Here is a 23019-nt window from a genome sequence, read left to right on the forward strand (position 1 = left end):
CATGACTTCCTTGTGGAGTATTTAAAAATGGCTGCCAAATGTTTGGCAATATGACAATTACTGTAAACTTAAGATTAAGTCCATTAATATGTATTTATATCTACATATTTGGAAGAGTTAAGTACCCAGTTTACAAATTTAGAAGAGTTCAGTAGCCAATAAGGATAAGAAACTGTGTGTAAAAGTACTCAATTCTTTTTAATAGTGGGAGTATACAAAATGATAGTTACTCCTCAAAAAATGCAATTACTCATACACAGAGTAAATACCCAATTGCTTGAAAAATTATCTAGAGCTCTGTGGTCTCTCTGAATACTTGTGGACCTTTCTACAAGGACAATCCTTTTCACCAGAGCTGCATTCATGACCATGAAACTCAAACTTAGGTTAGGACCATGTCTGGTATTGGGCCAGAGATAATGTGGTTCCACAACATAAGGCCCAGTTCAGTGCTGAACACACACACACCAACGTACCACAAAATGAGTCAAACACTGTAAACACAGCACAACACTGCACCTTAAGATAGGACCAAGTGTGATTTGTGTAACCACAGCAGATTGATATGTTCGTGCTGCACATTCTGGATGAAGAGAAGCCATTCACAAAGTGTGGCATAGTCTCAACCATGGGAACCCAGTATGCCGCGAGAACACATGATCCCATGCAAAGACTTGAGATCACGAATAGGCCTTTATGTAAGGAAGAAGGGAAAACTGGGGTTTTTTTTGTTAAAAACAAAATTTTTCTATCACAAAAAAGTTTTATTGACTGATATCAAGTAGATAAATATATATGCACAAAACATTCTTGTATTTTAAGTTGTAACAAAAACTCAACCAAAGCGTACAGTAAAGATAAACACGTAGAAAATGTATAAATAGAACTTGTCATGTTTGACAACTCACTCAAATATTGCTGGAAGGGGCTCATTAACAGAGTACAACAAAACGTAACAAAAAATTGTGTGCTTGCTCCACCCAATCCGAATCAAGGGATGCAGGTCATATTTTCTTCTTTTGATTCTAGTGAGTATAGGTACGGTGCTTACAAACCAAGAATCACAAGGCTGAGTCTGGGTTTCCAATCCATGGTCATTGGAACATGTCTTGACAAAGGGGCACAACCCTGCAGAGCACATTGTGAAGACTCAGTCAGATTACTACTTCAAAGAGTAAGGGAGAAGGGTTAACAGCATGTCGGTTTTCACGACACTTTACTTTGGAAGGAAAACCCAAGGTTACGGCGTTGAACAAGGTCGTAAGCATTTTACATAAAACCCATGACCATGTGATAGGGTTCTAACAAACACAAACATCTTTGGAGCTAACTTGGAATCATACATTTCTGGAGTGATCAAGGGAGACAACTCATTTATCAACACGATCACTCCTGTCCCACTACGATGACACTGTACTGTTTTACATGCTAGATCTGATATGAAGTACTTCCATGACTTTTGTTTGATATGAATTTCAAGTGAGATTAAGTCATGTCAAGCTTGCTTACAAACATTTTTCAAAAAGTGGTAAAATTTGTCCATTTCAACAGACTTGACTGAATGAAAATGATGTATTACATCATACATATTATGAAACATGCAAGTTAACGAGAACAAGATAAGTAATATGATATGGAATATTATGCTGCTTGATAATATTGTCTACATAGGAGGATACTAGTCCTTGCATCACACCTGTATTTAATTTTAAAACTTGATCCATTCATCTAAAAAGCTAACCCCTTTGCAATCATGAAAGTGTACATAGGAGGATACTAGTCCTTGCATCACACCTGTATTTAATTTTAAAACTTGATCCATTCATCTAAAAAACAAACCCCTTTGCAATCATGAAAGTACATAGGAGGATACTAGTCCTTGCATCACACCTGTATTTAATTTTAAAACTTGATCCATTCATCTAAAAAACAAACCCCTTTGCAATCATGAAAGTACATAGGAGGATACTAGTCCTTGCATCACACCTGTATTTCATTTTAAAACTTGATCCATTCATCTAAAAAACTAACCCCTTTGCAATCATGAAAGGCAAAAGTAATCATTGATCTGAGTTTGGATCCAAAGAAAGAGATTCCTCTTGAAAACAAGTAACATGCTAAACAGCATGAATGACCAGGAACGAAGGGAAAAGCTTCGTTTTGTACAATTCTGTACCTGGATGTTGTGGTATATGAGATTGCACAACTGAAAACAAAGTTTGCACAGACTGATCCATGATTTGGAATTAGCAGATGCAAGTAATACACAAGCAACAGTAATTTGGGAGATGGTGGTTTTAACATGCAAGATGTCTGAAAATATGGGCATGTGCTCATCCTGCAACCCTGTCTGTGGTTCAACAGGTTTTTGGTTTGATGTAAGTACTGGTCAAGGCCTAAGCTGCCTCAGTTATCTCCCTTTGTAAAGCTATTTTGATGAGTTGCTCAGTGGATTATTTGATCATATGAATAATACAATAGTAGAAAATATTTGAGTACAATGTTGAATGATATGTATGAAATCAGTGTTCAAACTTCAGGTGGTACGGGATATCGATAGTGCTCAGGTGTATCCCTGTGCTCTCGCAAGATGATGCTAATAGGTTCACACGCCGACTTGTATGGAATTAAGCTCGACCCACCAAAGTGAAGGTATAAAATGATGCTGCCCAAAGTGTAACAGCTGTAATGTAGCAGTGACGTGTAGTGACCAGTGGTGACATTTATAAGTGACAATACTGAAGTATATGGCCATGCTAAATGACTAGTGTCTAAGTGATAACAATTTTCAAAATGATCAGTGAGTACATTTCATTGGGTTTCACAATAATAGAATCAACAGAGTTTTTCTTCATCTTCAAAAGCTTTAAGAAAACACTAGCTATGTTAATATGATAAGCATTTTCAAATACATATAGTATGCAGTTAATAGTTCATCCCAAATAAGTAACCATGGTAACAGCGTATTATAGATATTATTTTAAGATGAACAAAATGCAGTTAGTCATATTTACACTTAGGTAAAAAATAAAAGTTACTCACTGTACAGGTCAGTTTAATCCTGGAAAATTTCATGGTAGACTAACAACTGAAATGAACATATTTTACAGAAAAAAAGTTCATTTCTTCATTTTCAGAAACTGTTGTAATCTAGACTTGCCACATATTCTAGACTTGCACGGGCTTTCTTGGATGTATTTGTTTCAAAGTCTGTATGACAGACTAGGTTCTTGACACTGACTTAAGATATTAGTGAGTTAGCTTTTCTTAGCTGGGTGACCACCCTGACAAACCATGTTCAAAACTTAATTGTGTGAAAGATCATAAAAAGGATTTAACTAATTTTCTAAATGGATACCTACTATTATTTCATCATCTCTAGTTGTCTTCCTTTGTTTTGCTACACAAAAATGTTGCTAAAAAGAAGGCAAGAAATACAGTCTGAACATAATGCCATTTTGGAATTGATGAGAAACAAGTTTTGATTTCCATTTCTACACCAAGCTAGCACTTGTGTTTAAATAGAAAGTCAGTTTCCTTAATTCAAACACCTATTTACAATCACCACGAGCCAATTTGCTTTAATCAAACTCCTATTAAAGGTGTAGAATAGATATCACATGGGCAGCACTCTGAAATACTGACAGTTCTGTATACACAGTATACACATTGTGTATTATGACAACATCAGCAGAGACCTACAGTTGTCGCTCTGCACATTGCTGTCATTCGACAAGATAGCAACCACAGTACCTTTTCAACTGAAAACGTCTTGTGTTCCATTTTCAACGGAAAGGAAAATAACAAACAAATCAGATTTGCTAAACATGAATCAAACCATGGCTAGCACGGACTATTTAAAATGTGTTTCGAAAGCCGTTTTCATACCAAACATATGCTTAAACAGAATGCATTATTTGTTCATAACATCAAGATACAATACTTGAGTAATGAAATGCAACAGATTCTACATGATCAAAGTGGGGTAGGTCAGTGAGATTTAGTGGGACAGAGTGGTATGAGAAATGGCAGTGGAAGTGGAAGGGTTGCCAGAATTTCACCAGAACTATTGGACTGGGCCCTGTTCCTCTATGCAATTGTAGCGCTACGACAGTCGTAAGTCTACGTTAAAGTATGGGCGTTATGGTCAACTTAACGCTACGACAGTCGTAAGTCTACGTTAAAGTATGGGCGTTATGGTCAACTTAGCGCTACGACAGTCGTAAGTCTACGTTAAAGTATGGGCGTTATGGTCAACTTAGCGCTACGACAGTCGTAAGTCTACGTTAAAGTATGGGTGTTATGGTCAACTTAGCACTACGACAGTCGTAAGTCTACGTTAAAGTATGGGCGTTATGGTCAACTTAGCGCTACGACAGTCGTAAGTCTACATTAAAGTATGGGCGTTATGGTCAACTTAGCGCTACGACAGTCGTAAGTCTAAGTTAAAGTATGGGCGTTATGGTCAACTTAGCGCTACGACAGTCGTAAGTCTATGTTAAAGTATGGGCATTATGGTCAACTTAGCGCTACGACAGTTGTAAGTCTATGTTAAAGTATGGGCATTATGATCAACTTAGCGCTACGATTGCGTTGAGGAATGAGGTCCTGCTCATGTGATGCCATAAATAGATGACCACACAAGATGGGAGTTGCCAAGTTTTGTCACAACTTGTGGGGATAGAAAAATGTTCTGCAAAATACTGACACACTGATTAGACAAATCCCACCAACATATCAACATATCCTACATTTTGTAAATGACCACTTTCAAAAGTAGAAAACAAACCTCAGTTACAAATCATAAAGTACATGTCACATGACATCCAGTAACCACAGCAACACCAACATGGAAAACAACATACAGCATATATTGTAGCATCTTCATCAAGCAGTCAGCAATAGCAAGATCTTGTACACAACATATAACTTGATGTATTGTTCCATCAGCTATAAGACAAATGGCTACACTGTTACATTAAGCTACTTCAGTATTCTCAACCAATCCTCTTAGCCAGAAACAGCAGGTACCTTAAAAAGCACAAGAGCATATCCCTTAGGCCAGATATTCTTAAACTATTTTACTAATAATCTGACTCAAAACCACTGACACACAAAATTAATCAAGCGTGCAATGGTACTTTTGTTGCTTATTTTTAGCCAAACAAACAGAAATAAGTTAAACATTATTTTTTCTTAAACACTCTTACCCCAGGGTTTGTAGAATGAACATTTACCACTACCTACTTAGTATATATAAAATATATTATTTCAACCAACTACCCTGAATTTTGGGTCCAAACCCTGTAATCCCACAATATGCCCACTTATAAAAATGAAAATCTGAGAAATGTGGCCATAAATTGAGAAATTCATCTTGCTTTGACTCAACAGCAACACTGTAAGCTACACAAACAAGTATTATGCAAAAGACAATGATGAGATTCACACTGAAACATTCATGATTTATAGGAACAATCCAATGTTTTCTAATATATAAAAACAAGGAGACAATCATGTAAAACATCCTCACAATCATAAACCAATCATTAACTATCACAGTATGAACAAATAAATTATTTATTACAACACAGTGTCTATAGCAGCTCTAACTGATTTGACATCTCTCTGTGAACAGTATGTAACAAATGATGAGGTTCACAGTTTCATGGAAGATAATGCTGCCAATATATTACTAGGCCAGTATAAATTAATAACAGATTGTCATCATTGTTTGCCTAATTTTATAGCACCTCGATGCTTATTTCCAATTCCTGTTTCCAGCAATTCCTGTCTTTCTACATTTTAGGTCTATTCTCCAGTAAGAGTTATCTTTCCTTTACTGCAGTGACACATGACGTTTGAAATAGCTGCCTGTCTGTTTGCCAAATAGCATTGACATTCAAGCTGTGCCAGTCAGGCCAAAATAAACATAAAATATGACCACCACAACACATAAATGTTGCAGCCATTATGTAGGGCTACTCAAATATGCTGAGTGCATACAATTTTGTTAACATTTTAGCTGTCCTGGCCACTTCACATTGGCAACTAATTCTTACACTTCACAGTAAACTATACATTACAGTTTGCTTGTGCATGGAATCATGGAATGTGCCATCAATACTTACCTTCAGGGAATTAAATATTCACATGATCTGATTGTCATATTCCATTTACTGCACAAAAAACAAGATTATGTACACATAAAAAGAAAACAAATGTCATTGTACCAATTGGAATTAATAAGAACCATACATTTTAGATGCAATACTGAGGAGTATTTATACAAAATATAACCCAGCGCACATTTCATCACTGCAGTATCTGAGTGTTTTCAGTAGTTTTTGCCCAAACTTGTTTCGGTGTAAACAGGCCAGACAACCAAGTTCTAGCATCATGTCTGTTTGAAAGAAGAGTTAAATGCTTCCTCATTTTCTAACAAAAATGGACAACAGATCTTTAATTTATACTGGCCTCGATAGTTCTGAATATAACCAATGCCCTGACTGACTCCCATAGGTCATATACATGTCAGATCTTATTTCAATCTTAACAATGAATTTACAACTGACACAGCAAGAAGAGATTTCCTAATCTGGATCCTTAATCCAGTAAAACTAACCAGTATCTCTCATTCAGAATGTACAACTGTAGTAAGTTTAATCTGTTCAGCAAATATATTATACAATGTTCAAAATATGTCTAAAAAATGGACTATTGTACAGCTGATCACAGACAACTCCAAACAAGAGAATCTGTGCATTGTATACATGGTAAACAATCAATTAATACTACTGGTAGTCTGCTACTGTAGAGTTTCATAAACAAATGGAGCCTGACTTATTGACATATATGGCAGTAAACAAATTTAGGATTCTCAAATTATTCTTTCATCAAAACAAATGAAAGTATATTTGACATGGAAAACTGTTTTGATATTTCTAATCCATGAAAATGTTCATCCTTGAGTCACATTTTGAAAGCTTGACTGAAGTTTTTTTCATTGTGTAAGTCGTCTGAGGATCATGGTGTTCTTCTACACTTAAAGCTTTTCTGAAAACGCCTCTGAATGAAGTAAGGCATCTTAAAAGTCCAAACCAATTTCAACATCATAATCATAGTCATAAATATCTTCATCATATTCATAATCATTTTCCGAGTCCTGTTCTTCATAGTTAGAGGCAGCGCTGTCGTCAGAGTCGCCATCGGAATACTGCATGGCCACGTGCAGGGCACTGGAATAGGCATCGTCATAGCGATTACACTTGTCAAGTGACTGCATCATCGTGCTGGGTACAGATCCAACTGTTACCACGGAGATGTGGTCAATGGGAGGAGGAATGTGAGCCATGGAACACGGGAACTTCTCCGACACCTCATGTAGAGATGTTGTGTAGGGACACTCATTGTTCAAGATGAAGACACTTTCACTTGTGGGGACAAGAAGCTGAAACCCATATGCCTGAGTATCGACTGAGAAGTCTGGATGGGGGGTAGAGATTCTCCTAATAGATGTAACCCACTTGGATCGGACTTCATCCAGAACTAAAGCGGGTTGCCCTGGATGGTATATGAACACTGTATCCTCCCTAACACACATAACATATGGCTTTGAAAAGTCATCATATGAAATGTCTGGAGGAGGCAATTCCCATGAGCTGAAAATTTTAGTTCTTGTGTCAAACACTGCAAAACCTATTGACTTTTTGATACAGAACTCTTCAGATGGTCCAGTGCGGTGGCGGAACCACATGTAAATATGACGGTCATCTTTGACTGTTGCTCTGCCTAAACTGATGAAACGTGAGCCTGGTATTTGAAAGCATGTGTACTGGTGGGTGGCAAGATTGCACATAAACAGGTGCCCAGTACCCTCCTTGTTGCCAAGCACAAAGAGTTGGTTATTGCAAGAAACCATCACAGGTGGCGCTGTTCTAATGTTTGTCAAAGTAGTCCGGTAACATGGGTTGTAAAAGTCCACTGTCCGGAATGAGAAAAGTGTTGGTTGACCAGTGACCAGATCTGTCACAAGAATGTTGATCTTCATCATATCAGTTGGGTATGGAAAGCTTGAGCAGAGGTACATAAAAAGTTTGTTGTCATTTAAAACCATATTGCATACAGTTTGGCGAACCGGCATGTAATGCAACATTTTTTCGCCAGAAACAGGGAACTGGTACCACTTTTGGTCTTGTAAACTATAAATTAGAATCTTCATGAATTTCAGGCCTTGGTTACACACCACAGCCAACAACACTTGGCTACCCGAGTCTGATGGACTCTCACTGTCTCGATTGTCTGTGAAATCTGTATCTGCATCTGATGGTCCAGCACTGGCAGAGGCTGTAGTTAAAGATCCCTCCATGGATCTCCGGAGAATATCACTGGTGGACATCTCTCGTCCGAGGTAAGATGCTTCATTTGCATAGTCAGATATCCAAGACTTCACACAAGTCATGAGGTCAGATTGGTATTGCTGCCGATAAGATCGGTCAAAATCAATCCAGCGTTGTACAACTCTCTTGAGTTCATTGTAGCTGGTGTGTTGAACAACTCGCGAATCTTCCAGCAGTCTGAAGATGCATGATGGGAGCAAGTCCAGCATTTCATCATGATAGATAACATAATCATGAAAACGAGATTCAATCATTTTCTGTGCAAATTTTGCTACCTCTGGCATATTATGATCTTCTGCAAGAAATTTAAGCCGTATACAGTTTGTTAGATCCAAATTTCCCAGATCTAAATAAAACTGCCTGCAGTACTCTTTCACATCATCAATAAGTAGGAAATCTGATATTTTGACAATATCCTCAACATTTTCTATAGTCAGTGTTATACAACCAGTATACATGTAGTCTAAGACCGTTCCAAACACATCATCTCGTTCTAAAATTAACGATTCTGACAGATCAAGTTCCCTTGTCAGTCGTTCCCTCATGTCACAAGTGAACATGGACAGAAAATATGGGCTCCATAGTGCCAGAACGGCTTTGTGTGCATTGAAGCACCGTCCATTCAGCTTGATTGTCAAGTCACAGAGCTCTCCAGTTTCCCTCTGGCGAAGGAGAGGCCGTATAATAAACTCTTGAGCATTTCTTGAAAAAGATTTTTTTGAAGCTTTCATATAATGTGACATTTTAGACGAGTACTGACGACGACTGAGTCATTGCGTACGAGATAACACTGAACTGCATTATAAATTATAATATAATGTTGTGCCGTCGTGAAATCAATAACAACCTTCTAGTGATAGAGTGATGTCCCCTTACTTCATATAGGAGTCGCACTGAAAACGGAAGTCAGTTACTGCTCCATGACACCGCATGCTATCGCTCACGATACGCTGATAATGAATGTCCGATGTAAGGAGTTGTGTACATGTGCTCAAAGTTAAAGTTACTCGAAGAAATCTTGTTTACATTTGTAAGTACTTTGTATCATTAATGACAACCTATTTTATTTGAATGTTAAGCGTTATGGTCCAATCGACGTTACAAAGTGTAACAGGTCTTTCAAAACTTTGCTTCTAGTACGACTGGGATTGTGGGAATGAATTTAATTCACTGTCAGGTTATTTTTATAAGCACGGGATGCTGCCAAATGCGGCTACATGACACCCCATTCAAAGCGAATTCAGATTATTTTGTATGAGTTATTCCAAACAGAATCAGTGTCGGAAGTTGAGAAACATGGTGCGATATTGTAAAATGTGTCCACCACCAAATAAACATTTATACACCTAAGGAAATAGATCTCAAGAACATTTTGTTTGTGTCGCCTTACTGATCTCTCCTGCCTCCTGGATCTTTAGGGGGATTGTTCTGCAAATTCGAGGACATCTATTTTCGCGCACCTATCACTTCCAGATTTATGCTGTCGCTGCACATAAAAGTGTGACCTAAGATTTCGTGCTTGTAAACAAAAAGTCTTCTTCTTATTCCTGCAATCACGATTCGGAAATCACAACTTCAAAGTAGAGTTTCTTATTCTAAAAGGTCATGACCCCAGAAGGTGGAGTGTTGCCCGGGGAAAAATAACCTCGGAAACTAATGTCAGACACAGTCCTTATAACTTTACAACAAATTTTCATGAAAAGTTACTAAGTAAGAGCAGTTAATATGAGTTTTTATAATCAAATGAAATGATTCTACTCAATGAATAACGAATTAATGCTTGTCTTTATTCAGTAAATGTCTCCAAAGGCATGCAGAATATTATTTACATTTTCATTCAAGATTACGTGGACGTTTACATGTTTAAATGAATCTTTTTGATGAAAAAAGACAAAAGTAGACAAATTCTGAACATTAAAGGGGCACTGATGCGGAGCGAATAATGTTTCTCGCCAACGGTCGAATTACGAAACCAAACCGCAAATTGGTCAGCGCCTGCTCCTTCGACCGTGACGGACAAAGGAACTGGGCTCCTGTCCATATTAGCAGAATTTCTTCACCTAAACAGTCAGGAGGCCGGATGCCCATCATATGCCATTTGTTCAAAAATATCCATGGTATTCCTTGTCTGATCGTAACCAAATATCCCAGCAGTGTAGTTCTTTTCGGATGCTTGGATGGTATAGTTACTGATCCAATTTGATCCTATTTCTGTGTTTTGAACCTCGATGTTTAATCATGTTACATGAAAATATGATGTCTACAGGCACGTAGCAAGCCATTTGTTTCAGTACGGAAGATTGCAAAGCTTTGTATATATAGGTAGTTTTGAGTGTTGGTTCAGCTGTGATAGCAAATATCATATGTAAATTTTGGTAGCTATGGTAGCTACAATGGCTTATTATTTATGATAATAAAAACACACAGTTGATTTATTTGAATTCGTAAACAAAAAACGATGACTTTGCCTTTGGTACAGAAATCTGAAAATTTTCTTACGTCAAAAAACCCCTTATTTCACCTATTTACCCAAGTACACAGCAAATGCCTGTGTGTATTCCTTATGTAACGAAATTCCGTTGGTATCCTCAAAACAGTTTCGGCCCATAAGTGTTTTCAGGCTGCATGCGACACAGAGATTACATCCTCCTTGCTGTAACTCGCGTTTGATGGTGTAAACCTACACGTGTTATTTGTCATCATACTCTGGATGGTCAATTAGTGAATTTATAACAGGTATAATTAGTAGTAGCACCACTTCGGTTACTCAACAAAGGTTCCCATTTGGCATTTCTCCTGTCTGGAGTAAATACTCAACATTATAAATTAAGGTCTGTAATGGCAAATGTATTGTATGTTATGTAATATGTGCATGTAAGTGATGCAAGAGGGTTTATCAGCTGAGTTACAAAAACAAACATCGATCAAAGGATTAACCGATAACACACTGATTGATTAATTACTTTTATCTTCTAGAGGATTTGTCAAAAGGCAGTGTGTGTAGATGACTACACCCTGTCGTAAAGAGTGAGTGCAAAAACAACATCCTCCCTTCAAAGAATTAACCACCCTTGCATTGATTGATTGATTGCTCATTATTGGTTAACTAAATTACTTAGAATAGTGGACATCATACAATTAGTTGCCAGGTGTGCTTTCTTGGGAGACCAATGAGAGGTTTATCTGGTTTTCACCAACGAAAGACGTGAAACGATGTGTTACTTTTTCGCAAATGAGACAGTTGTAATATTTACCAGCTGCAGATGAATGGAATACGATTTCTTTTACGTGGATATTGATGGATACATTCCTGAACAAGGTAGTAGCCTGACATTGTTGCTATAAAATTAGTCTGTTTTACATTCATTATTTGCATTTTGTTTTAATTTATTTGTTGTAGCATTCAGCAGAATCTGTATGACAGAAAACACACACTAGATCGCGTATGTGTGTGAAATAGGATCCACATTGGCAATCTATACAATGTATAAATGTTGCTGTTATGTTAGAAATTTACTATGAGTATAAGCAGATCGCGTGTTCTTTTATTAATTTTCAGAATCATACAAATATGACAATAAACCAATTAGGGTTATGAGACAAAATATAGAGACGTACATTGGCTTCGTTATTTTTCCGTCCTAATAGTCTTTTACCATTTCTACCACTGGCAGATGATTAACCTTCTAAGTGTTTCATTTGTTTTCATAATACATTTGTTATGAAGTAAAAATGACTTCACCTAAGTTGTTCTGTCTATAATTAAACTATCAATTGCGCTTACGGAATGCGCAGCAGAGGTCACGAACCAGTCACGAATTCTGGGATATCATCTGGGTACGCACGGGAGAAAAACAATAACAAAAGTTTACACCAGTCCACGGAAATTGCTCCGCATCAGTGCCCCTTTAACTAAAAGTAAAACCTTCCTATCAGCATTGTGAGACATGAACTTCAATACGACAACAGTATCAGCTTTTGGCGTAAACTATTCACCATACTGTTTGTCCGGATTTTAGTTATCACGAATATTGATGTCCTTGCGCGCAATCGACTTTGATACTGTCGTGTTGATGATGGCTTCGTCCTGCTACGCTAGAGATGTGTCAAATGCTGAAATGTGTGTTTTTATAAACATTTTATATTGATGACAGTTTGTATAATTGTTGATTTTCATGTGCCTTGTTAATTCCTCATACCGTGCATAAACGTGTTAGGTGCGCAAATATTGATTAAGCAAGGCTGCATCTCCATTTGCCAACATTCTTGAAACAACACTTCATGGTCTATTGACCACAGATTGTGCAATGATAAACGAGCGTCACCACTATGACCTGAAAATGGATTCTTCTATTTGAAAGAAGAAAATTAGGTATACAGAGGTATAAAATGACTTTATTTATTGATACTGAAAGATATTTGTCTTAATGCGAAAAATATTAGGAAGACGATTAGATGTACACAGTGTTACAATAAATTGTATTATTAATTAACTAATAATTATTATTGGGTCACAACGTTTAGTGTTTTGAATAATAATTATTATAGGTCATATTCCGTATGATAAATGTTCTGTGGTATTAGTGTTTTATCGGCGGGCCTTTAAGGTAGATCTATAGAGTTACTTCCTCTTGATGTTTTGAAATAAATACGAGACTTCAAGAAGATTCCACGTTAGTGGCAAACTTTCAGGAAGCGTTTGACTATACATATATGTATGGGCTAGTTGAAATACACACAGACTATTGGAGTATATATCTGCCTCTCCGTCAGCGCTTGATCTACATAACCGCTGCCTGATTGCTCGTTGTGTTACATTCTGCATAACTGTTTCTCACCCTCACATGAAGACTTTAGTGAGCTGATATTATATTTGTGACCCACTACTGTAGAACTGACTCAGTTGTATTGTATATAAAACCTTAATTGTGAATCTCTGTATCTAGCTTTCTGTTAATACAAAATTATTGAAAATATCAAACTTCTCAGTGTTGTATTCTGCTAATTCTGAGGGGATTTCTCACACCTTTTGTCATGGCAATTTTTAACCGTCACAACAGAGTGTAAATTTGAAATATTTCCAACACAAGATTACTCAGAATACTTAACAACTAATGTTTATTTACATAAGATTGGAATGAAGGAATCACCATTATGCACATTTTGTAAACAGGCTTGAGAGTTTGTTTGGCATCTACTGTTTGAGTGTACTTTTGTAAAGAGAGTGTGGACCGAATTGTCATCATGGCTTGGGATATCAGGTGAAGGACAAATTGAATTAACATTAGAAAATGTATTGCTTGGTTTTAAGGGGAAAAATAACAGCCCTCTAAGCATTATCTGCCTAATAGGAAAGATGAATATTCTATATGAGCAGAAAAGAAGTTAAAACCTTCATCAGATCCAAAGTGAGATAAAAAAAAACAAATGCTACAAATCATGTAAATTTACTTTGCACACAGCCAGCAAGATGACATGTATCTCTTGGAAATAAAAATTTGAAAAAAAGTTGCCTATACTATATGTATTTTGACATTTTAGGCCATTTATAAAAATAATCAGTACTGAAAGAAGATCATTCATTCGCCAATGCTATACATCTAAATAAATAAACAACAGTCAGTCAAAATCACTACAGCCCTTGTCAGGGGGTTTCATTATAGGAGGAGGGGTGCATTTTGTCACCCTAATTAGTCAACTTTGTTTTTGTTGGCAACTGGGGACGTAGACGATTAGAGATGTAGAGGATTAGAGACTAAACCCTTTACGGGGTTAGACTTTTGCCCGCAATCCACACATGAAAAGTTAGGTCCTGACACCTTAATCTTTTTAGAAATCATATTATTGAACAAAACCTTTAAACCCTCTTTGCTTAAAAAAAATAAACAAATAAGCGCCCTCTTTTTGTGATAAAACATCATCAATTCATAGGCATAAAATGGTAAAGCAGGGGCTACAATGGTGGAAATCTTTTCTATTAAGGAACATATTCTCTAGCAGCTCCTTTTTATGGTCATAAGTCCTAGTATCGTGTTTTTGGTCACTTTATAACTTCAGATGTTATTTTAAGTCATCACTTAAAAAAATGTGAGATTTGTTTATCTGATAGAAAATATCATAGTGTTAATTTGTTAGTGTACTATATTTGCGTAATTGTATGTGAAAACTGGCAGAAATATGGTTTGTAAAATGCAAATGACACTGATTCATGAAAAGAAAACTGAAAAGCTGTTACATTAAGTGTAGTCTTGCTATTTATGTATGGTGTTATGATACAGGTCTAGGGTCCAAGTGAGGGTACCAGTGAAACCCCTTATCTAACTGGCGTGCTGGTCTGCTTTGGAGAATCAACTCAGCAAAGAGTCCGAAGTCACAAGACGCTAATTACAACTTTATTAACAAGAGATAGAATAATAAGGGTGGCCACAGAGAGTCGTTACAACCCTCTGGGCTGAGGGCTGGAGTTGACCTGTGTTGGGTGTCTAAACCCTCCTGATGGACAAATGGCGTTGGAGACTATTTAACAAATATTGAAACAATACAAAGATTCTGATTTGCTGACTGATGCAAAAATGGGTGTAACCAATGAAATGCAGGATAAACAAAATGGGGTGTGTCCTGCCAGAACAACTTCAATGACCAGACACGGGGAGTACTTAATATTTTAATCCTATTCTAAGTGGCATTAATCTTGTCACATTTACTGGATGCTTGATTGCTTACTCTGGGCTGAATCTTTAACGACCCTTAACTGGTGTTTGCATAACGTTATTATCCCCCTGGCATGTAATGCGTGGGGATATAATCGATGCCTCGTCTGTCCGTCCGTCCATCCGTAATCATTTTGTTTCAGGAGCAAAACTCAAAATCCGTTCAATATTTTTCTGCAGAACTTGGTGGATATACCAATCAGAAGCTGCAATGGTGCCTTTTGCTAGTTACAGGTTAATTTCTCGGATTCCATGGAAACGATTCAGACTTCTTCTCAAAAGTGAGAGGTGTGTTTCGTTTCCGGAGCAGAACTCAAAAACTTCTTAATATCTGTCAGTGTAACTTGGTAGATATGTGTGGCAGACTCCAAAGTGGTGCCTTTTCCTATTTACAGGTTTTTGTGATGTATTATTTTCTCGGTTTCATTAATATGTTGCTGACTACGTGTCCGGAGCACAACTCGAAAACCATTTCATGTCTTTCAAAAGATCTTGGCAGATATACAAGACAGATCTTGAAATGGTAACTTTTTCTGATTACAGATATATAGGCATTTATATTTTTCATGAATTCCATGGAAACAATTCAGACTTGGTCTGAAAACAAAATAAGTAACTGTAGGATGATTTGCCCTTTCAAAGATGTGGGGGCCGGGGGGATATGTCATCTTCTGATGACTCTTGTTTTAATGTAGGTGATGGCATGTTTACCTCATCAAAGCAGTTTATATATATTAACCTGTCTAGACATAACCCTTGTCTTGGTGAATGGTTTGTCTTACAGTGGAGCTCTGATTACCTCAGGGTAGGATTTTAACTCTGTGAAATTGTGTGGTCATAACTTAATATTTCTATAATATTTCAATGCTAATGTATTGCTTGTCTTACAGTGGAGCTCTGATTACCTCTGATTTTAACTCTGTGAAATTGTGTGGTCATAACTTAATAATTTTATAATATTTCAATGCTAATGTATTGCTTGCACTGGTTACAATTAATAATGAATTTTGGTATGAATTATTTCATTCATTTCATTTCATGATATATGGAATAAAAAAAGCAAAAATAGAACAATGGTTAAGAAAATCATGCCTGGTTTCCAAAAGACATTACAATAACAATGTGTGTTGAAACAATGTAATTGTAATACTTAACTCACATTAACTTCAAATAGGATAATAAGCCAATTAGTAGTATATTGTGTTGATCATCACAACATCTTGTCACCAAATTATTAAACAGTGCAGTTTTTTCATGTCAGTCCTGTACGTGTGGTTTCAAAATGTGATGTGCACACCCCTGATAGCACTAATTTGTTTATGTTCATTGTTTCAGATTAGGAGACTTGTCTATCAAAGTTACTTGATTTATGATAAGTTCTGTTTAAAGTATCACATGCTCTTCTTTTTTCAGACTTCAGATAGAATTACTGCAATGAACATTAACATCTTAGTCTTCAGCCTATCAAGACGACCTTGGATGGTGTCTCTGACAAAGATTTCCAAACATATATGCAAAATGCATTCATATATACATTGTAGAGAACCCAAAATTTTTATAGGAAAATGTCAATGGCAAATTCAATGCACACAGAAACATATATCCCTCCACTTCCTCGGCCTTTACCCCACGCAATGCAAATCAGTGTGCTTCACCTCATGCTCAAGATGGGCAGATCATTCTCAAGGAAAGATGACCACCGTTGCCTTGGACAACTTCCAGCAAAGAACTTCAGATCCCTCATACCAGACAAGTTTCAGTGACTGGGAGGAGTTGGAAAACAAATTCCTTGAAGAGAATCCATCCATGAGAAAAACCTTTGAGACACTGTGCATGAGTCATGTTTTGAAGTCTGGCAATATGGAACATGCAAAGAGTTACCTCAGTTATATACACAGGAAGAGAAGCAGGGCCAACCTGACTACACTGGGACTGTTTATCAGTGTGTGTGGGCAGGCGTGTGGTAGGAGCGAGCAGGATCTGCTGTACAGACTGTATGAGGAGATGCTGGAGATATCGCCTCTTAGTACCACTGTCATGTTGAGTGATCTGGTCCATGGCTTCTCCCATACAGATCGGTGGAAAGATTGTGTAGCTTGGATTGAAAATGCTAAAGAATTAAATAACCCCAAAACTTTCTTGTACAATGATGTGATTATGGCAGCGTTGAGAAATGGGGATATAGATAAAGTGCAAGAATTGCTGGATGTTCTTGGGCAGGAAGGAGAAGCACCATCTGATATTTTATTTAAGACCTTTTTCAAGTTTTGTGAAAAGACTCATCCTGGCTTCAGTGTCTTCAAACTGCTTGAATATATGAGGAAGCATCGTTGGCAACTTAGTGAAGATATTGCGGATGAGATGATGCAGCATTTCCATAGGTAATCATCTTTTTATCATAGCATGGAGTTGAGTCATCTGATGGAATCTCTACAATCTGTTGTCAATGTCAATAGCATAAATATTTCTGTCCAGTTTGCCCATGAAGATCGGGTTAGAATTGATCTTAAGTAACCCATACTTGTTGTGACAGGTTTGTGTGGTCAGGCTTGGTTGGTTGACTTGGTTGACACGTGTCATCGTATACCACTTACTCTGGTACAGACTTGATTACTTACAGACCCCAGCCATATAGCTGGAGTATTGCTGTGTGACATGTTAACATCTCATATCAAAACCAAATCCTGTCCACTGAAAGGATCTGAACCACTAAACAACTGGCCCCGATATCTTGAAACAAACTTAAGTCTGAGTTTTGACTTAAGTAAGTTTTTGCTCAAATTTGAGAAAATGCAAGAACATGCATTTTCCAGAATGAAAGGAAATTGGTATCCAGCTCAAACATAGTAGACAATCTGAATTTGGTGGACAGATTTCTGTAGTTGTTTGGACTTTTTAGAGTCTAAAAAATGCAATTGAGAGATAAAAATTCAGCTGTTTCAAATTGTCAAACTCAGTTTGAGATTTGAGTTAAAACTTAAGTTTGTTTCGAGAAATCAGGCCCTGGGCTTAGATTTCCAAAGCTCTCTTAGCATTAAGATAGTTATAAATACCATACTTTAACATTAACTCATGACTATCTTAGTGCTAAGAAGGCTTCGAAAGTCTAGGCCAAGATCTGAGGCTGGATGCCTTACCCTCATGACCAAAGAAGTTAACCCTGCAGCATGCTGACAAGGTAATGGTGTCATCTGTGATGATTGCATGTCTTGCAACAGTATTGATACAATACTTTGACAACTGTTACATTAACTGCAGGGCTTACAGTGGTACAGCTCATGTTTCAGGTGTTATGGTGGCAAGTTCAAGTGCAAAAAGACAAGTGTATCTCCCAGGTAAGTAGTATGAAACTGAGAGGGGCAGAGATTTTAAGGATATACTAGTAGTCATAAGTGCATATTTCTGTTTATTGTCATGTATATAAAGATGATGTCTTTTGGTCATACCATGGTGGGAATGACTGGGTTCTTAAAGTTTTGAGAGCTAAGTTCAAATCTTTCATCACGTTTCCAGTTCAAGAATCTTTTTATGCCTATGAATGAGTTTAAATTTCAGCTGAAATTTGGTTTATGTGCAGTCAGCCATTGGGCCGAACATTTTTCAAAATGTTCCTAATTTTTTCCTTGATTTGATTTTTGATGAGTCAATCAAAATTTTGAAACATGCATTTTTCCACTTATGATGTTGTGTGGCATTGATACGCCTAATTTCAACAGATTTTATGCATTTTTGGCAGTTTGTGTTTAGAATGTAATGAAACTTTTTCTTTTTCATAAAAGTAATTGTTAAACAAGCTTATTAGCTTTTTTGGCTCTTGAAACTTTTCCTCTAAAATTGCTGGATTAAGGGAGCTGATCAGAGACATGTGTGTCTACTTATAATAACAAACTTTGATAAAGTCATTCCATTTCTGTGTGACTCGTGAAGGTCCCGGGGTAGAATAGGCTTTCAGCAACACATGCTTGCCATGAAAGACGACTATGCTTGTCGTAAGACGTGACTAACGGGATCGAGTGGTCAGGCTTGTTGACTTGGTTGACACATGTCAACGGTTCCCAATTGCACAGATCGATCCTCATGATGTTGATCTCTGGATTGTGTGATCCAGACTGGATTATTTACAGACCGCTGCTATATGGCTGGAAAATTACTGAGTGCGGCGTAAAACTAAACTCACTCACTCACTCCATTTCTGTGCAAATCATTTCTTCATCAAGAAATATGTGCAGAAAATATTTGAATATTCAAGCAGATTTTTTATTGACTGTATTTCTTAACATTTTGAACTGTGGACTACATGTAGAGCTTAGCTGTAGTGAAGTGTCATGCTTTCTAATGATTGAACCGATCTGGGTAATCAGTGATAACCATTTAATGAGGTTTTACTGAGATTTTGCTCTAATTTAATACAGCGATGTATAAGACCTTTTTCAATCCAAAGTAACTGTGGATGACTGGACACTGTCGAAAGATTTTTGGTTTATTTGTCCTCAAAAGTGTTCACTGCACAACAATGCGGACATTATGAAAATACCTTGCTCTGTTCCAGTGGACGTTGCAACTCCTGTGGCCTTGTGTTGGAAAAGCTTGAACTGCCCGATGATAAGTTTGCGTTGCTGCAGAGTGCCATCTTGGAAAAGACTCTGCTTCTGGACAATGCTTACCTAAGATCATCACCTGAAGAAATCTCAAACTTCCAGCAGTTTCTAAAGGAGCATCCTCCTTTTGATGTGGTCATCGATACCCTGAGTGTCATGCACTCAGATGGTCGTTTTAAAGTACAGGTGAGATACAGCATACATTGGAACATACAATCTGAAGGGGATGAAAGGGGGATGGGTCAGCTGCGTAGTTAACATGGTTGAACCCATGTCATTTTGTGGTCATGTTTGGAATATTGGTCTTTCATAGCCCTCTGTATTCTTATTTCATTTGTTTTGTAATGTTTTTATGCATGTTGATGTTTGAACCAAGATGACGTAGTTGGTATCAGTGGTTATTATGGGTATGAGATGATTATGGGGGCGGTGGGGTAGCCCAGTGGTTAAACGTTTGCTTGTCATGCTGAAGACCGAGTTTGATTCCCATTATGGGTACAGTGTGTCAAACCCATTTCTGGTGTCCTCCACCATGAAATTTGCTGGAATATTGCCAAAAGTGCCTTAAAACTAAACAGACACATTCGCTGAAGAGGATGAAGGGGTCATGTAATGGTTCATGCTTTTGCTTTAGACTTAATGCCATGGAAGCGATTATTGCTATATCAACCAATACACCTGAGTAAGAACTGTTGCAGACTTTTACTATGCTGCTGAAAGACATTATTGCTTTGTGGTTGACCCTTAGACAAGCGTGGGTTTGATTCAAACATTCTGCCATGGTAATGCTGGAATATAGCTAAAAGCGGTGTAATTCCACTCCCTGTGAAAACTGATCCAGACATGCCATTTCGTTTTTCAGTACCTGAAAGATGTTGTTGACTACTTTGCTGTCAAGCGAAGGGCAAAGGTTCTTCTGATATGTCGAAGAAGTCATGGAAAGTTGAAGTCTCTCATACCATACTTACAAGCACATGCACAAATATTCTTTACAGAAAGAACGTAAGTTAAAATCCTGTCTCTTCTCTGTCTTTTTTATCTACTACCAGAGGATGATGTCAGATATGCCTAGTGTTAAGTAATTTCCTGTTCACTAAAATAATCTGATAAATGTTGGATGGCTTTGAGAATTCTTTGTCTTTGCATATCCCGTTTTCAAATTTCCCTGAAAGTGGTAATTTGGTCTTGGCAAAAAAAATACCAGATATCACCTATAATGTCATTGCGTGTCCCTAAACAGCAGGAACTGTCTGTAACTTTTCCCTTTTCTCTGCCAGCTCCAAGGACGACCCTTTCGTGTTGTATGCAGCAGCACACAGCGGCAAGGCCTGCCACTACGTATCTCGCGACTTCATGCGGGACCACAAGTGTCTGCTTGGACCTGAGCTGAAGGAGACGTTTGAAAAGTGGCAGTGGTCACGTCAGATAACCTGGACCAATGAGAAGGAGTTTCTGGTAGGTGTTGATCATGTTCATTATCTTTAGACTTGGTCGTGGACCAGGTGTATGAGATGAATTTCCCATGCACATTAGTTAGTTTTTACATTCACATTTTGGACTAAGGAATTATTTTGTGAGCTTGTAACTTTCAGCCATTGCTAACCCGAGATGCTAGCAAAATTAGGACACTATTTTGCACACTGCTTGGATTGGTGTTTCGTGACGTCACACACTGACGATATGGATATGTATAAAATGGCTGGTTTGTCTGGTCCAGAATAGATTTTGAGCTGTACCCCACCATGAAGTACGGAAAATGTTCAAATATCAGAAAGCTGTTGGCTATTAGTAAGCGATAAATGTGCACTATCTGTATTTATGTGGCAATTTGTACAATGATAGAACATTGGTTTGTTTCTGACTCAAACGGACTGTCGCTGGAACACTGCAGCAGTGGTACAAAGCAACATTCCCTTGCTCACACTGTGAATCCTCACAATCTTGTTCATTTCATTTCCTACTTCAGTTCCCACACATCAACGAAACCATTGTACAACAGAGTGAGAATGGCTGGCATATTCCATTTGTCAGCTCAACGGAGAAGAAGATTCTAGATCAGTCCAACTCCTGGGTGTGTGTCAGACACAGTAGAGCTCAAGAAAGAAAACAATCACGCAGAAAAATATAACACGTCATGTTTCAAACATGTGATTCCGAAGAACCCGCAAAATATGGATGAAGATGAAGTTGACTTAAGGATTTCAACTTCTTTACATCTTGAATGAGGGCAGTGGGGTTACCTAATGAGAGCTTGCTCATCATGCAGAAAAATCAGGTTTGAGTCCCCACATGGGTGCAATGTGTGAAAGCCCCCATTTCTGGTGTACCCGGCTGTGATATTGCCCAAATATTGCTTAAAGCAGTGTTAAACCACTCACTCACTTCTTAAATGTGACACATCTGTAGAGGCAATATGCAAATTTGTTCCTTAAATCAAAGAATATTCACTGACAGCAGTGATGTGGACTTGTCATTATAGTGTTTGCAGAAGGTCCAGGTTCGATCCTCACATTGGTACAATGTGTAAAGCCCATTTTTGTGTGTGGACTGTTGTGATATTGCTGAAAATTAAATGTAAAACTAATATAACTCCTTGGTACCACACTGTCTAAACGTCTCTTGAAGATACTCCCAGACACCAGGTCTCAGTTGCAACCTCGCTAGATCCATCCTATTGATGGTCATACATGGCAGAGTCTAGTCAGATATACAGAATCACTGCTAACCGTGGTGTTGTTTCAGGTGTGGATAAAATGGTAGAGCAGAATAACGAGTTCAGACAGGGTTGGTGGGTGGATGTTTAACACCACACTCAGCAGTATTCCAGCAATATGGCAGCAGTCTGTAAGTAATCAGGTAAGGAGTTTCAGATCAGGTGTTTGGTGGTTCAGATGCCAGGACAGGATTTGGTTTTGGTTGTTTTGTTGTTTCTTTGCAATATTCTAGCAGTGTTATGTAAATAATCAAGTCTGGACCAGACAGCCATTGGAATAGGACATGTGTCAGTGTCAGTGTCAGTGAATCTGACCATCCCAATCTCGTTAGTCACTTCTTACAACAAGCATGGGTTGCTGAAGGCTAATTCTACCACGGATCTTCATGGGACAGTACGAGCAGGGAGATGCACACCTGGGCCTAGATTTTCAAAAATCTCTTAGCGCTAAGAGAGCTTCGAAAATCTAGGCCCTGTTAATGTCCAACCAGCCTCTATTTATGATTCTCCCTTTAGAGGAATATGCCAAAGATATTCAGACTGCATTAAAAAGACTAAATGTTTCTGTGGCACAAATTGAATAAAACATAAAACAAACA

The 23019-nt window shown here is 37.7% G+C and overlaps 2 protein-coding genes across 2 annotated transcripts; one reads left to right on the forward strand and one right to left on the reverse strand.

Annotated features, from left to right (window-relative positions):
- Nucleotides 1-7025: 7025 nt before the first annotated feature.
- Nucleotides 7026-9234, reverse strand: LOC137294331 (uncharacterized). The gene has a single exon (XM_067825330.1). The coding sequence runs from the start codon at nt 9140-9142 to the stop codon at nt 7088-7090; it is 2055 nt and encodes a 684-aa protein (XP_067681431.1). The 5' UTR covers nt 9143-9234; the 3' UTR covers nt 7026-7087.
- Nucleotides 9235-9331: 97 nt separating this feature from the next.
- LOC137293657 (mitochondrial ribonuclease P catalytic subunit-like) lies at nt 9332-23019 on the forward strand. The gene is made up of 7 exons (XM_067824338.1): nt 9332-9429; nt 16523-17490; nt 18397-18444; nt 19659-19893; nt 20570-20709; nt 20985-21162; nt 21674-23019. Exons 1-7 carry the CDS (start codon nt 9385-9387, stop codon nt 21833-21835), a joined length of 1776 nt encoding a protein of 591 aa, XP_067680439.1. The 5' UTR covers nt 9332-9384; the 3' UTR covers nt 21836-23019.

This window comes from Haliotis asinina, chromosome 8, assembly GCF_037392515.1.
Source record: "Haliotis asinina isolate JCU_RB_2024 chromosome 8, JCU_Hal_asi_v2, whole genome shotgun sequence".
In the NCBI taxonomy this organism is placed as follows: Eukaryota; Metazoa; Mollusca; class Gastropoda; order Lepetellida; family Haliotidae; genus Haliotis; species Haliotis asinina.